General features: G+C 46.3%; 1 protein-coding gene across 1 annotated transcript in view; it reads left to right on the top strand.

The window, feature by feature from the left end:
- Nucleotides 1-9,313: 9,313 nt before the first annotated feature.
- IQCA1 (IQ motif containing with AAA domain 1) overlaps nt 9,314-14,447 on the top strand; it is a 177,991-nt gene continuing 172,857 nt past the window's right edge. Inside the window, exon 1 of the mRNA XM_060105914.1 lies at nt 9,314-9,324. Coding sequence (XP_059961897.1) covers nt 9,314-9,324 — 11 coding nt within the window. The remainder of the gene's footprint in view (nt 9,325-14,447) is intronic.

The following is a 14,447-nucleotide window of genomic DNA, read 5'->3' on the forward strand; positions in this document are numbered from 1 at the left end:
TTACTGCTGTAGTCAGGGCCATTGGCAATGCAAGTCCCTAAATAAGCCTCATTAATGTACCACTTTTGTTTTATGAACAATACAGCTGCTATTTGTAATTGGCTCTCTACCCTGGGTACCCAAGAACTATTGTTTCATTATAAGCATTGTGAGAATAAAATAGCAAAAGAGGAGGGAACACGTATGAGAGTCAAATGGAAACAAAACAAAACAAAACAGAAATTGGGCAGACACATGCTGGTTATTCAGAAATAGTATCAAAATACAGGAGACTGTCATTTTTGATGAAGGTTTAAGGTTGAATTTATCAATGGCCTGTGGAAATCGTATTCATTTTAAAAGACAGCAGGTGTTAAAACAATGAGAAGTGACCTCCTTTGCACCTGGGTTACAAAAGCTGCCCCAGTGTGTGTGAAAAAACAGGATAATAATAATTTGAAAAACATCCTGCCTCCAGCTAGTTCCTTTTTATTTTTTTCTCACACTGGACAGTTTTATTTATAGATAATAAAGGCAGCTTATAAGAATCACACACACACACACATACACACACACTCTTACACTCATTTCCCAGTGGAAGTGATGTTTATGTGACGTAAAAGAGCTTTGGTGTTTGTAGACTCTGTTATCTTTGGAATCCCATCCAGAATGTAATGTTCAGATTGCTCATATCCCTTTTAAATCAGTTTACTAGCATATTCTCAACAAACTCTACCAAATAAGACTTATTTCCAGTCCAAAACATCCTTTGATATGTGATTATAATGGACTAGAGAGAAGCCAAGATTCACAATCAAAACTTCTTGCTGTTTGGGAATGTCGATTTCATCTGCTGGAGGAGTTTGCAACTATCACTGTGGTGAACCCCACCTATGGAGAAGGTCTTTGACACCCAAGATTTCTGTGAACCCCTAAATTAGGAATACTGCTAGCTGAGTTGGGGACTTTGAGCAGACACCTAGGCTCTCCCAGGAGCTTAAGGAACAAGCTGCCACACAACAGCATGTGGTTCTAATTAGTGCCAAGTGCTTTACCTACATTATTCACCTAGTCCTTTTCATAATCCTTGGAGGTAATTGGAACTGTCCCTCTTACAAATTATGACATTTATGGACATTGGGGGTTGGTCAGGAAGAGTCAAGACAGGAACTATTTCAACAACAGAAGTCTACCAACGCTTACTTTAATAATTATGAATTAATGAAATCCATTCTTGATTCATCTCCAGTTGTGTATGCAAACATAACAAGTTAGCATTTTATCGATTTGCTTTGGTACAGACATAACGTCAGACACAAAAGCTGGCATGTTACAGCAGAGTTTAATATCTGACATTTTAAAATATGCCTCTTCTGTAGAATGACATTTTATACTTAGAAACATAGAAAATGCTTCTTACAGCTAAGTTGAGAGGAGAAGTCCTTCAAATTCGATTTGAACTTGAGACCTTTACACGTTTATCCATCCTGCTTCCTCTGCCTGCAGCCCTGCAGGCCCACCTGAGGAACACGTTGGAACTGAACCAAGGTCCACTCTGCTTCCTTCTCAAGGTGACTTCAAGGCTCATCAGGCCAGGGAGGGACCACAGCCATCACTCCCCAAACTCCGTGGACACCTGCATGCCAGCCTCCTCCCAGGCGGAGGGAACTCGCCTCTGAAAGATGATTCCTGTCCCAGGCGCTCAGTGAGGGAAGTGGGGAAAACTGCCAACAATGCTCAAGCACCGAGTTTTCAGAAAAACATCATGAACTAAACCTCCGGAATCCTAAGTACACAGAGTCGTAACATCCAGTATTCTAGCACAGGGCAATTCAAAGACCACTGGAGGAGGAGGCTCACCACGGGCTTTGAGTGATGCGGGGTTTGGTCTCACTGAGGCTCAGAAATGGTACTCAAGCTGCTTCAAGTCACCCTGTTAGAAAATGGAAGGACTGGGACGAGGTGTCTGACGGTTCCGATTGTCCGCTATTCCATTCATAGTAATAAAGCCCCCAGTTTTTACTTTCAAATGAACTATGGGCTTACAATTTGCCTGATTACACTGTAACCTGTTTTTGAGCATCAGTGGAGCAATTAAAGTATTAAAGGAGAATAAGCGACATCCTGTGCTCTACAATAAGACTAATAAGCATGATCCTCACACTGGTGGTGTTTCAGGAAATCTGTAACTGGGCAAAGGATGGAAGAGACGCAACGTGACACTGGGCAGGTCCCCGCCGAGAGGAACACACATGTGCTGCTCCCTAGAGATGGATGTGCTGTTTTCTGGGTACATCTGGGGTGCTGGGGGTTACAGAAAACCCACAGAGACTTACCCAAACTGCATTGTGCTACTGACTCCACTCACCCTTCAAAGGTCAAATTCCATTGTATATATGGCACAACATTTGCCATTTTAACCAATCTTAAGTATATAATTCGGTGGCATTAACTACGCTGACAGTGTTCCACAAACATCAGCACTATTTCCAAAATTGTTCGTCACCCCAGACAGGAATTCTGTAATCGTTAAGCAATAACTCTCCACTCCCTCCTCCCCTGCCCCAGCCCCTGGGAACCGCTAATCTCTTTTCTGTCTCTATAACTTTGCCTACTCTAGATATTTCATATTAAACAAAATCATATGATATTTGTCCTTTTGTATCTGGCTTATGTCAAGGTTCATCCATGTTGAGACACATATCAGAACGTTATTCTTTTTATGGCTGAATGCTATCCCACTGTATTTACACCTCATTGCGTCTATCCACTCACCTGTGCTTCTTGACTTTTAATTGGTCTCCCTGCCCCACGATCATGTCAGTCCTCTGCTCAAGTGGACCTCCACGGTCTATAGAGCTCAGTCCAACTCCTCGGGCTCTCCCTGAGCGCACACACCATCTGGCCGAGGGCTAGGATGCCAAACCTATACCCAGATTAGATCGAAATGTCCACCATCAGATGAATAGCTCCCCACACTTCTTCTTTTAAGCCTTTGCCCATGTTGTTTCCCCTGCCTGGAATGTTCTCCTTTTGTCTCCTCAGGTCAAAACCAGTTCAAATCCCACCTGCTGCATAACCCCTTCTACTTTCCCAAGGGCACGGTGACCCCTCTCGCTCTTCTAAACTCCCAGGGGACTTGGCACGGTGGCATTTAATCACCTTGGACCTATCTCTCTTCTCCTCTCCTCTTTGAAGGCAGGATTCACCAGGGTCATCTTTTTTTACTGCCCAGTGTTGAGTACTGGGCTCTGTAGAGAAGGGACATCAATCAACCTCTGCCCAGTTGAGGTCACACATATCAAGAGGATGATGAGTTTCCCCAGAGAGCTGGCAGTTGGATTATGAGGCTGTGTAAAAAGATATGAACATTTTAAATGAAACAAAACACCAATTATTAGGACAAAGCATAGTCACTGTGGAAAAGATACTGATCACTTTAGAGGAAATTACAGAAAGGTGAGTCAGAATAATGATTCGGGCCTCAGATGTCCAGGGAAGCATAGAGCATGGTCACTAAACAAAATGAACTTGGTATTTTCCTGCCAGAAGAGAGAGAATCTAACACACCTGGGCATGGCAGGAAGGGACTCTGGGATAGACTCGACAGGACAGAGAGAGGTCAGGGAGGGTGGAGCGGAGCAAGGGTCTCCCAGGAAGCCCAGGGCCGCTCTGGGTCCTTCAGGGGACTAATCCCCAGGGCGATGTTGCTGCATCTGGTCAGTCCCCCAGCTGCACTGCCTGACTGAGAATTGGAGCCTTTCCTGGACAGGGTGCTCGGTCCAGCTGTAGAGTCTGATCATAGGGTAGAGTGCCTTCCTGCCTTATGTTCTAGTCTTGCTGTTAGTGGGAAGAGCAGAAGGGGGTCTGCTGGCAAAGGAGGAGGGCAAGGAGGCTGGGTCCTTGAGTGAGAAGGTGGCCCTGGGAAGTGGGAAGCAGTGCCCCATTCTGATTGGTTAGTGGCTTGTGCACCACCTGGTGGTATGAAAAGGTCCTGCTTCTGCTGGCAGCTAGAGTTGTCCTGGACTGAGGTTTGGACAGATGAGCGGCTCTGGGGTGTTTTAACTCTGGTGCAGGCCTTTCCGGAGACTCAGGTGTGAGTGAGGACCCAGGTCCCTGGGGCTGGCTGAATTACCACACTTCACAGGAAAGCAGGGTCCGGTGGAGAGGTTCTCAGTGACTGGTGACTCAGAAAAGAAAAGAAGGTCAGGGCTTCCCTGGTGGCGCAGTGGTTGAGAGTCCGCCTGCTGATGCAGGGGACACAGGTTCGTGCCCCGGTCCGGGAAGATCCCACATGCCGCAGAGCGGCTGGGCCCGTGAGCCATGGCCGCTGAGCCTGCGCATCCAGAGCCTGTGCTCCGCAACGGGAGAGGCCACAGCAGTGAGAGGCCCATGTACCGAAAAATAAAAAAAAGAAGGTCAGGTTCTGGTCTAGTGAACTTCATGCGGATCCAGAAGAGATCATTAAAACGATTTGTGGGTTCTTAGAAAAGGAAGCAGAGACAAGTGGGTCCTCTAAAACAGGGCACACCAGATGACCCTAAGTTTCAATTTACATAGTGACTAGCCTAGTAGAAAAGGACAACGCTGCAGATGTAAGAGGGCTGTATGTTAGCAACAAACTTGACAGCACCCTTATCTCATGAACTTGTTGAGGACAAAGAGGAGACAGGGTGGCTGGGGAGGTTGATAACTTGTCAACTGATGCTAACTTGGACACATGTCTAGTGCTGTTCTGTCAGTCTGCTCAGCTTTCTCATAGAGAATGTTTTCATCGATGGCCTGGACCAGATTTGAGGGATGACATGGAATTGGATGGAAAGGTGAGCACACGGAATGACAGAGGGCTCAGCAGGTTGACTGTGGTTGACTGTGGCCGCCCAACAATAGACGGAAGGGGTGGGAACCGAGGTATGGCCCCTGATGGAGTGCCTACCAGCCCCCACCTGGAAGGTTCTGTTTCATGGATCTATGTCTAAAGGACACTGACAGTGGACAGAGATACAGAGGGACTGATGGCAGGGGAACTTGAAATCTGGTGCTGAAGAACGTGGTCGGGCTTACTCTGTAATTAAGGAGACGGGCGGGGAGGGGATACATGGGTTTAAATGTTTAAGAGTCTGCTCCTGGAGAAGAGGGTTGTTCTGTTTTGCCCTGGAGCTGTGATGGAAAAGCCGAGACTAATGGTGAGAGTTGTCCAAAACCAGATGGACTTCGTAGAGTGGCCAGTGGTCCCTCCCGCTGCCAGAGTGTGGGCAAGAAGGGGTGCTCAAGAAACAGGAATGTCCTGGGGGCTTGAAGCATCTGCGACAGAAGTAAATCAGACAACCTCTGCTGGTTCTTCCAGGCCTGTCATTCCTCCAGGAACGGGATACTGAAGCCTGAGATCATCATTCTCCTGGATGCTTACCGCCTCTACTCCTGCAAGGCAAGACCCGCTCATGCCAGACTCATCTTTTCCTGATGAAAAGATGAGTGGGAGCCATTGTGCTTTGCATATAACAGGCATCATTTAATATTTGCCCAAATGACTTCACATATATCCAGAGGACCGAGGAGATGAATTTGCCCAGAGACCTGGCAGTCTGATTAGTAAGCTGCATAAATTATTAAATACTGAGGACAAAGTCATCTTTTCTACTGGATCTACATAATTAAGTAGCAATGTTTTTTCTTCGTAAAGGAAAAGTAGTTTGGGGAATACTCTTCTTAGTAACATTTGCCTCACAGGAAACCAAATTTTTAAACAAATATCAGTTAAGGTAGGTGTGGTTACCAACACAGAGATAATGATTAGGGGTGTGGTCTTTAAAGGGAGACTAGCAGGTGGTCCGAATACCAACTCCACCATCAACTGGAGGATGGCCTTGGATACACAGTTACTAAACCTCTCTGAGTCTCAGTTTCCACGTGTGTAAAATGGGCATGAAAATATTACTCAACTCATAAAGTTAGTGGAACGATTTAATGAATGACTATATATCAGGTCCTAAACTGTCTCTGGTGTAGAAAAAGTGGTCAATCAGTGTAGCTACTGGCAGAGCTCAAGGGTTATAATCAGAGAACAACTATGTTTGTTCTCCTGGTATGCAGAGTTGGGAGACCTTGTTTCGCTGTCTTATACTGAGTACCTGCTCCTCCTTTTCACGTGACTTGTATCTTTCGATCACTGGATTTCATCATCCAGCGGTTTATTTTCCAGAAGAGCTCATGGGATTGGGCTCACATGGAATGTTGCCGACCCAACAGCCCATACTGCCTGATGCGGTGCTTTCACCTACCTCTCTCTCCCTTAATGCAGGAAAATGCTGATTAAGACAATAATGGTGGTCACATTGCCCAGCTGGTCCTGTTTCTATCTTGAGATGTTACGGAGTGAGGCTGTAACATCTAGAGCCGCTGTAGAGGGAAGCCATCTGACACCCCAGGGATGACAGCTCCAAAAGACAGAAAGACCATCAAAGATTGATGACGTCACTGAGCCACCGAAATAATTGGCTCCAAAATAGCCTCACCTCTATTCTTGTTAACGGAGATTATAAATCCTCTTATTTATTTATTTTTTTTTTTTGCGGTACGCGGGCCTCTCACTGTTGTGGCCCCTCCCACGGCGGAGCACAGGCTCCAGATGCGCAGGCTCAGCGGCCATGGCTCACGGGCCCAGCTGCTCCACGGCATGTGGGATCTTCCCGGACCGGGGCACGAACCCATGTCCCCGTGTCCCCTGCATCAGCAGGCATACTCTCAACCACTGCGCCACCAGGGAAGCCCTAGAAATCCTCTTATTGTTTAAGCTATTGGACACTGGGTTTTCTATTACTTGCACTTGAAAACATGCCAATTTACGTGAGTGCTGTATTACCTGAGAGCTCTCATATTTTGGAATATTAACTGCAATGAGTAGAAATATCCTGGTTCACATTTTCCCCCAAGAACTTTGTAAATACCTCTAGCTTTTCATCTGACATTGAAACCTACTGCGGAGAAACTTGAGGCCAACCAGATTCTCTGTCCCACTTCTTCTTAAAGTTCAGTAACATATCCAGGATACCTCAGGTGTTGGTTGTTCTATGTCAGTTTTTCCTGGAACACGATGAGAACTTTTGATCTGTAAGTTTCATTCTTTTATTTCAGAAATGTTTCTTTAGATCTTTGAAAAAATTAATTGGAGCTTTCTTTTTCAGGAATATCAAGTAAACCTTTCTAATTGCTTAAACATCTGTCTTTTCCTTTTACCTTCACTGCAATTGATTAAAGCTTTTCCTCTAAGTCAGTAATTCAGATGAATTGTGCCCAGTCCATTACTTGGTTTTTCTAATTTAGTTCCTATATTGGACTGTTTCTGATTTTCATTTGTTTCGTTAGCTATACAATCTTCTTTTCCTTCTAATTCTGTTGTTTTATATTCTCTCCCAGCACTTATTCTATTAAACTTCTATTCTTATTAACTTATTCTATAGTATAAAACACATGTAAAGAATTTTCTTCTGTTTGGTTACCTTTTTTCCAGGCTAGGTTCTTCACCTGTTCTCACCCATGCTGTAATCCTTTTTTTCCTTCCCCTTTTATTGAAGTCTTGGATTTGGATAGTGGATATGCTGCTTCTTATTCATATTTAATATGGATTGCTCTTTGTATATCTTCCAGTTCCTCAAATATAAATTTGAGCAAATTCTCCTTGACTGCTTTCTCACTGTATCTGACTGAGTTTGAGAGCTGGAAAACTGTATTTTTATCCACCTTTCTATAGCCTGGATACACGGTAAGGATAAGGACTGATCCACTGAACCTTTGCAAGGTCTGGGCTCTGCTTTCTCTTCTGAGATTTTGGTAAACTCTTTTACCACCATCCCTCACCCTTCTTGGGAGTATATCCTATTCCTGTGACAAAATGTCCTTTGACTTTGAATCTTTGCCTCAATTCAGTGTAAAGTCCTAAAAAGTGGCAAGCCCTAGTGATTTTTTTCTAGTTCCGGAAGGGCCCTGTGGGTGGTAGTGGTTGTTTCGACTAGGGATAGTTTTATCTGACCTAGATTTCCCCAGGTGGCTCACTTACCTTATTCACCTTTCATCTCAATTCTCAGATTCCTGTCTTCCTTGTACTGAAAGGTATTAGTGAGAATTCTTGGTACTTTGCCTACTTGGTACTTTCTCTCCCTAGTAGGGATTTTGGGGGGAGTGGGGATGAGATTAGATGCCATTCTCCACTGCAGGTTTCTATTTCATTGAGTAGCTTTTGAAGTTTATGGCATGAAGTTGTACTTAATTTTTTGTTTGGCTCTCCTTTTCCTTTTTTTTCTTTATTATTATTATTTTTTACTATTCTTTTGTTCATTTCATTAGTAATTGTGGGAGAAGGGTTGTGTGATCCAGATTGATTCTGTCCTTTTTACGTGTTTGCCCTCTATATACTCTTTCAAGTGCATTAGTTCTGAAAATGTCCCACTAGCAATTGCAGATTATAAAATTTGCAAATAAACCTCAACAGTTACCAAAGATGATGAAAGAAGAACAATGCACACAAAGACAGTGACTTGCTAATAACTAACATCCACCCGGCATCTTACATTTACAACGCACTGTCGCCGTATTTCATTTTCATTTAGCCCCAGAAGGGCATCTGCATCTGCCCTGCACCCCCAGAACCTAAGTCTGCGCTAAGCCAGAGTAGATACCCAGTAAGGTTTCAAAGGAACGAATGACTGTTACCCCACTTTACAGATGGGAAGACTGGGGCTACCATCATTAAGGACCTCGCCCAAGGCTACATATCTGAAGGTGCAGGAAAATGGGCAAACGGGAAAGCGGAACAACGGCGTGAAGGACAACGTGCGAGGGGACAGAACCTGGGGCCGATCCCGGGGAACGCTGGGCGGGTCCTCCGGGAGGCGGGTACTACGCATGGTTCCTGCGAGGAACGCCGGCCTTCGCATTCGGCGCGGTTGCCAGGGAAACAGCAGAAGGCGGCGCAGGCGCCTAGCGCGAAGGGGGCGGGAGCGCGCCGGCGGCGCGGATCTGCGCTGCTCAGGCGTAGCGTCCGTAGCTAGGTTTCGCCTCGCGCCTTCTCACTGCCGGGCCACGGTAAGGTTCCGGAGCCTCGGGGTCTAGATGAGAAGGCTCAAATCCCTCTCTCGGCGGCTGCGCGCATCCCTGCCTATCGCCTTTCCCTTCCCGAAGTGAAAAGTGAAAAGATATCCCCAACCCCAGTCCCTCCCTCCAGAAGGAACTTACCCCAACGCCCTCTGGCTGTGTCCCGACCCCTGCAGCCAGCAGCCCTTCAGAGGACAACAGAAGAGCTTCCCAGCGGGCGAGGGAAAGAGGGGAAGTAGCCAGCATGTCAAACGCGTAAGTGATGGGCTGCCCGGCCATAGCCATGGGGTGGGCTTCTCCAGACAAAAAGATAGCCTGCTGTGCTGCTTTTCTCCCCCACCTCTTCTTTTTGCAGTTTTAGCAAATAAAGATACACCTCAGCAGAGAGCATCAGCTTCTGTGGACAGGGAATGCCATACACTTAGACCTGCCAACTCCCCTGGTGCTATCCCTGCCCCGCATAGAGATGAGCTCAATGCTAAGCCCTTGTGGATGTATTTTTGAGGAAGCAGTGTCTATGTTCAGTTCATTGCCTGCTTTTTTGTTACTCTAACCCGGTACTATACAGTGCTTTGTGAAAACACCCAGGTCCCGATATTTAAGTTAAGCAAGATCTTGAGGAAGCTTTATTGTACCACGTTGCTTTTCACCAAGAAACGCCAGTCAGGTGGCAGTGGCACGAGAGTATTCACCCAGCACTGTGCCACCATTTACACAGCACCAGCCCAGCAGTTATTTCATAATGGTCATCTCAAACATCTGTTATGGTGCTGACTCTGCAAGCACTGTTCTGAGTGCTTGAATGTAATAACTCATGACTCCCCTGTAATGTAAGAGCCGTTAATATTATTTCCATTTTACAGATGAGGACTTAGGCACAAAGAAGCTGCGTAGTTCATACACAGCAAGGACACAGTGTCAACCAGGCACTGCAGCTCCAGCCTGCATTCCAGCTCTCAGTAACCCTGTTTTCCAGGCCAGGAAATAAGAACCCCGAGGCTAAGGGCTTGCCAGGCTTTGCGGGTGGGGGAGATCAGGAGCTCAGTTTTGGACGTGTTGAGTTTGAAGGGCCTGTTGGACATCACGTGGACACAAGTAGACAATTGACTTGAATTCAGATGAGAGGACTGGGTGTGAAATATAAATTCGACAGCTGTTGGCATACACGGTCTTTATGAGACATGGGATGAGTGTAGACAGAGGAGAGGACAGGTCCAAAGACTAAGACTCGGTCATCCAATGGCAAGAGATGGAGGAGGAGAGACCAGCAAAGGAACCAAAGGTGTGGTCATTGAGAAGGAAACAAGATTGTGGTGCCCTGGAAGCCAGGAGAAAAAGTAGAGTTTCTTGGAGGAGGGAGTAACAGACTCTGTCAAATGTTGCAAGACAAGCAGAGGAGAGCTGAGAATTGACCATGGATTTAGCAGAGTGCAGTCCAGCGGTGACCTTGACCTTCAGGGGGGTGATGGAGTGGAAAGATGGACTAGAATGAATGTAGGAGAGAGGAAGGGTAGAGAAATCATAGACAGCGCAGCACTGGCTCTTTAAAGGCATTTCGCTGTAGCTGGTGGCAAGGGAAATGGGGTCCAGAGACAGATTATTTTAAGATAGGAAACAATAGCCTATTTGTTTGCTGAAGGGAATGGCCAGTATAAAGGAAGCGGGATGACATGGGAGGAGGAAGGAGAAGTGGGGTGACATCCTTGCTAGTGGGGGCACGGGCCCCAGCAGACAGACAGAGGAGCTCAGGTGGTTTATGGCGGGAAGATGAGACAGGGTAGAGGCTGTTTTGTTTTGTTTTGTTTTGCGGTACGTGGGCCTCTCACTCCTGTGGCCTCTCCCGTTGTGGAGCACAGGCTCCAGACACGCAGGCTCAGCGGCCATGGCTCATGGACCCAGCCGCTCCGCAGCATGTGGGATCTTCCCGGACCGGGGCACGAACCCATGTCCCCTGCATCGGCAGGCTGACTCTCAACCACTGCGCCACCAGGGAAGCCCGAGGCTGTTTGATAAAGATGCTGTTCGGTGGGTAGATGTCCTGGTGGGGCCTGGAAAGATGATGTAGATGGTAGATGGTGGTGATGCTGAGGGGCCGAGGGCGATACCCTCTGATGAAATGAGGTTCCAAACCAGGGGGTGTCGGGGGTGGGAGGGAGAATGGTCTGGAGGTGGGGTCAGGAGCCAGGATCTGGCCCTGCTCCGTGCTGTGGTTTGAGGGCTCTGGGACGGAGGGAGGGCTGAAGGAGAGGCTGTGTTCTGTGGGGAGAGCCAAGCCTCCCTTAGAACAAGAATGCCAAGGAATATTCCAGAAACAGTACAAACACCTAGATAGTATTGGAAGAATTTGAAGGTTTATCATATGTAAAATAACTTGAGGAGAATTCCCATTTTGCAAGGTTTTTTATCGAAGTACATGTTTATGTCTGAATATTTAAGTCTTTTTTCCCCCTCCGCCCACCTATGCATCATCCCTCCCTCCCCCAGTTATAGGAAAACTGCCAAGCTGTAGAAATAACAATCTGGTCTTTTTCAACTGTCATATTCAGTCTTCTGCACCCACAATCCTCCTAACTTCAATATCTGTAACATTTCTAGGTCATATGCTGAAGTCTGAAACCAATCATGTACTTTAAAAAAATTCTGAGTGGTCTCATGGATAAAATACTACCTTCTCTTTACAAGGGACATTTAAAATTTCAAGAACACTTTCACATCTGTTATCCCATTCCTCAGTAATCCTGTGGGGTGTCCACGGTACGTGTCATTATCCAGATTTGCCACTTGAGGAAGTGAAGGCACAAGGTTAAGTGACCCTCCTGAGACTGACTACCTCAAGAGACGGGTTCTGATTTTAAGCTTGGAGCACTTATAGCTTTAAAAACCACCTTGCCATACCCCAGAGAAAGAAAAACATAGGTCCACACAAAAACGTGTATTGGAATGCTCATAGCAGCATCATTTACAAGAGCCAAAAGGCAGAAACACCCCATATGTCCATTCACTGATGAGCAGGTAAACAAAATGTGGTATATACATGCAATGGAACATTATTAGACAATAAAAAGAAATGAGATAGTGATACACACCACAACACAGTGGGCTTTGGAAAAGTTACACTGAGTGAAAGGATCCAGTCACAAAGGGCCACCTGTTATATGATTCCACTTATGTGAAATGTCCAGAATAGGCAAATAAATAGAGACAAATTAGATGAGTGGTTGCCAGGGGCTGGGAGGAAGGCAGATAAGGGCAAATAGGGAGTGACTGCTAGCGGGTGTAGGGTTTCTCTTTAGAGTGATGAAAAGGTACTGAAATCAGAGAAAGGTGAAGGTTGCACAACTCTGTGAATATGCTAAAAAAAAAAATAAACCCACTGAACTGTGCACTTTAAGAGGGTGAGTTTATGGTATGTGAGTTACATCTCCATAACGGTCCTATTAAAACATCATCTTGCCCCATTCCGTGTCTCAGATCATCTTCCTGGGCACTGGCTCAGCAGAAGGATGCTGAGACCTTGGCTTTGAGGCAAGGTGGGGCTCAGGCTGGACTGAGGCTTCGAGGGACGTGGAGGCTGCACTGGCTGGGGGTCCAGGGAGTGATAGGGTTGTAACCAGTGGACACACGTGGAGGGGCAGCAAGGCAGCAGGGAAACTGGAAAGCTGAAGCCAGTCTCTAGGGGAAAGGGTAGCAAATGCAGGGTTGCATGCTCACACAGCTACTTCATATCTCCCCATCAACCAACCACCTTGCCTGGTCTCTCCAACAAGGGTCCCCCGAAAGACAGCAGAGCAGGTGAGGAAGAAAGAGGCTGCGGCCCACATATCAGGACTTGGAAGGGTCAAGCCACCAGGATGGTCTTTGGCCCAAAGTTCCAGTTAGGAGTCAGCTCTGCCCTGGCTCTGGAGGCATTCCTGCCTCTTTGACCCTGGGTAGAAGCCCGGGAGTGCACTGAGCTAGGGCAACAAGGCTTCCCCAGGCTGGATCTGCCCCAAAGCAAAGTCTTAAATTCTAGGTGTGTCCCATCCATTAATTTGGCTTTTGTTTCCCCTGGTGGAAGCCTCCTTCACCCAAGATCCCTTGCTAATGATTGGTGTGGGTCTTTATGGGATTCAAGTCAGCCCCCTGCACCCTATGGAAGCAGCCTCCATGGGTGGCATAACACACCTTAATGCTTGCTGGTGCGTTAAATGCTTTGAAGTCTGATAAATACCCTTTATCTTTTATTATCAACTCCACCCCTACATATAGAAATTATGACTAGATTTATTTACAGAGTCTCCTGGATATTATTACCAAATTCTTGGTAATATTAAATCTGCCTGTCAGTCTCAAGAATCTGCTTTCTTTTTATCTGGTCTCTCAAGGCAGGAACAGAGACTGCCTTCTGCCTGTTCCAGTCCTTTGCAGCTAGCATTCCAGAATTTTCTTCAGCTACATCTTGTGTGGCTCTAGCCATATTTATTCTTTTTTTTTTTTTTTTTTTTTTTTTGCGGTACGCGGGCCTCTCACTGCTGTGGCCTCTCCCGTTGAGGAGCACAGGCTCCGGACGCGCAGGCTCAGCGGCCATGGCTCACGGGCCCAGCCGCTCCGCGGCATGTGGGAATCTTCCCGGACCAGGGCACGAACCCGCGTCCCCTGCATCGGCAGGCGGACTCTCAAGCACTGCGCCACCAGGGAAGCCCTGGAATTCTAACTTTTGATGGTCACTTTTCTCTGTTATAATGAAGTTGTCTATCACAGTGCTCTTTCACTAGCAGTGTTTTTAAAATATTGCCAGGTTTGGAGAAATCTGGTACTTGAACCTGAGGAATGGAGTGCCAGGGGCAATATTTAGCATCCAGCCTCCGTGGGGTGCTGGGAGGGAGGACGAGTTTCGTTTTTAGCTATAAATCTTGGTTTCCTTGTGGTGTCCAGCACCTCTGCCCCGGGATTTGTCCTGACAAACTGGAGGCAATAAAGGTTCAGAGCCTGTACTCTGGAGCCTGGCTGCCTGGGTGCAAATCCTGTGTTCAAGTCACACAACTTCAGGCAGTAACTTCTCTGTGCCTTGGTTTCCTCATCTGTAAACTGGAGTAATAATAATACCCACCTCATAGGGTTTTGAGAATTACATGAGTTAATATATGTAAAGTACTTAGAACAGTGACTGATACGATGTAAATATGAGCTATTACCCGTCATCATCACCAAAACCCTAAAGACTTTTCACATCAAGAGAAGCTTTTCACTTTTGGCCAGGAAGATAAAAATCTTCCATCTCTGCTCTAAGTACATAAAAATGATAGAAACAGCAGAAATTAATACAACGTTGTATATCAACTATACTTGAATAAAATAATTTTTTTAAAGTATAGAAGTTAGTATAGAAACAGTAACAG

Source organism: Mesoplodon densirostris, chromosome 8 (assembly GCF_025265405.1).
Source record: "Mesoplodon densirostris isolate mMesDen1 chromosome 8, mMesDen1 primary haplotype, whole genome shotgun sequence".
Lineage (NCBI taxonomy): Eukaryota > Metazoa > Chordata > Mammalia > Artiodactyla > Ziphiidae > Mesoplodon > Mesoplodon densirostris.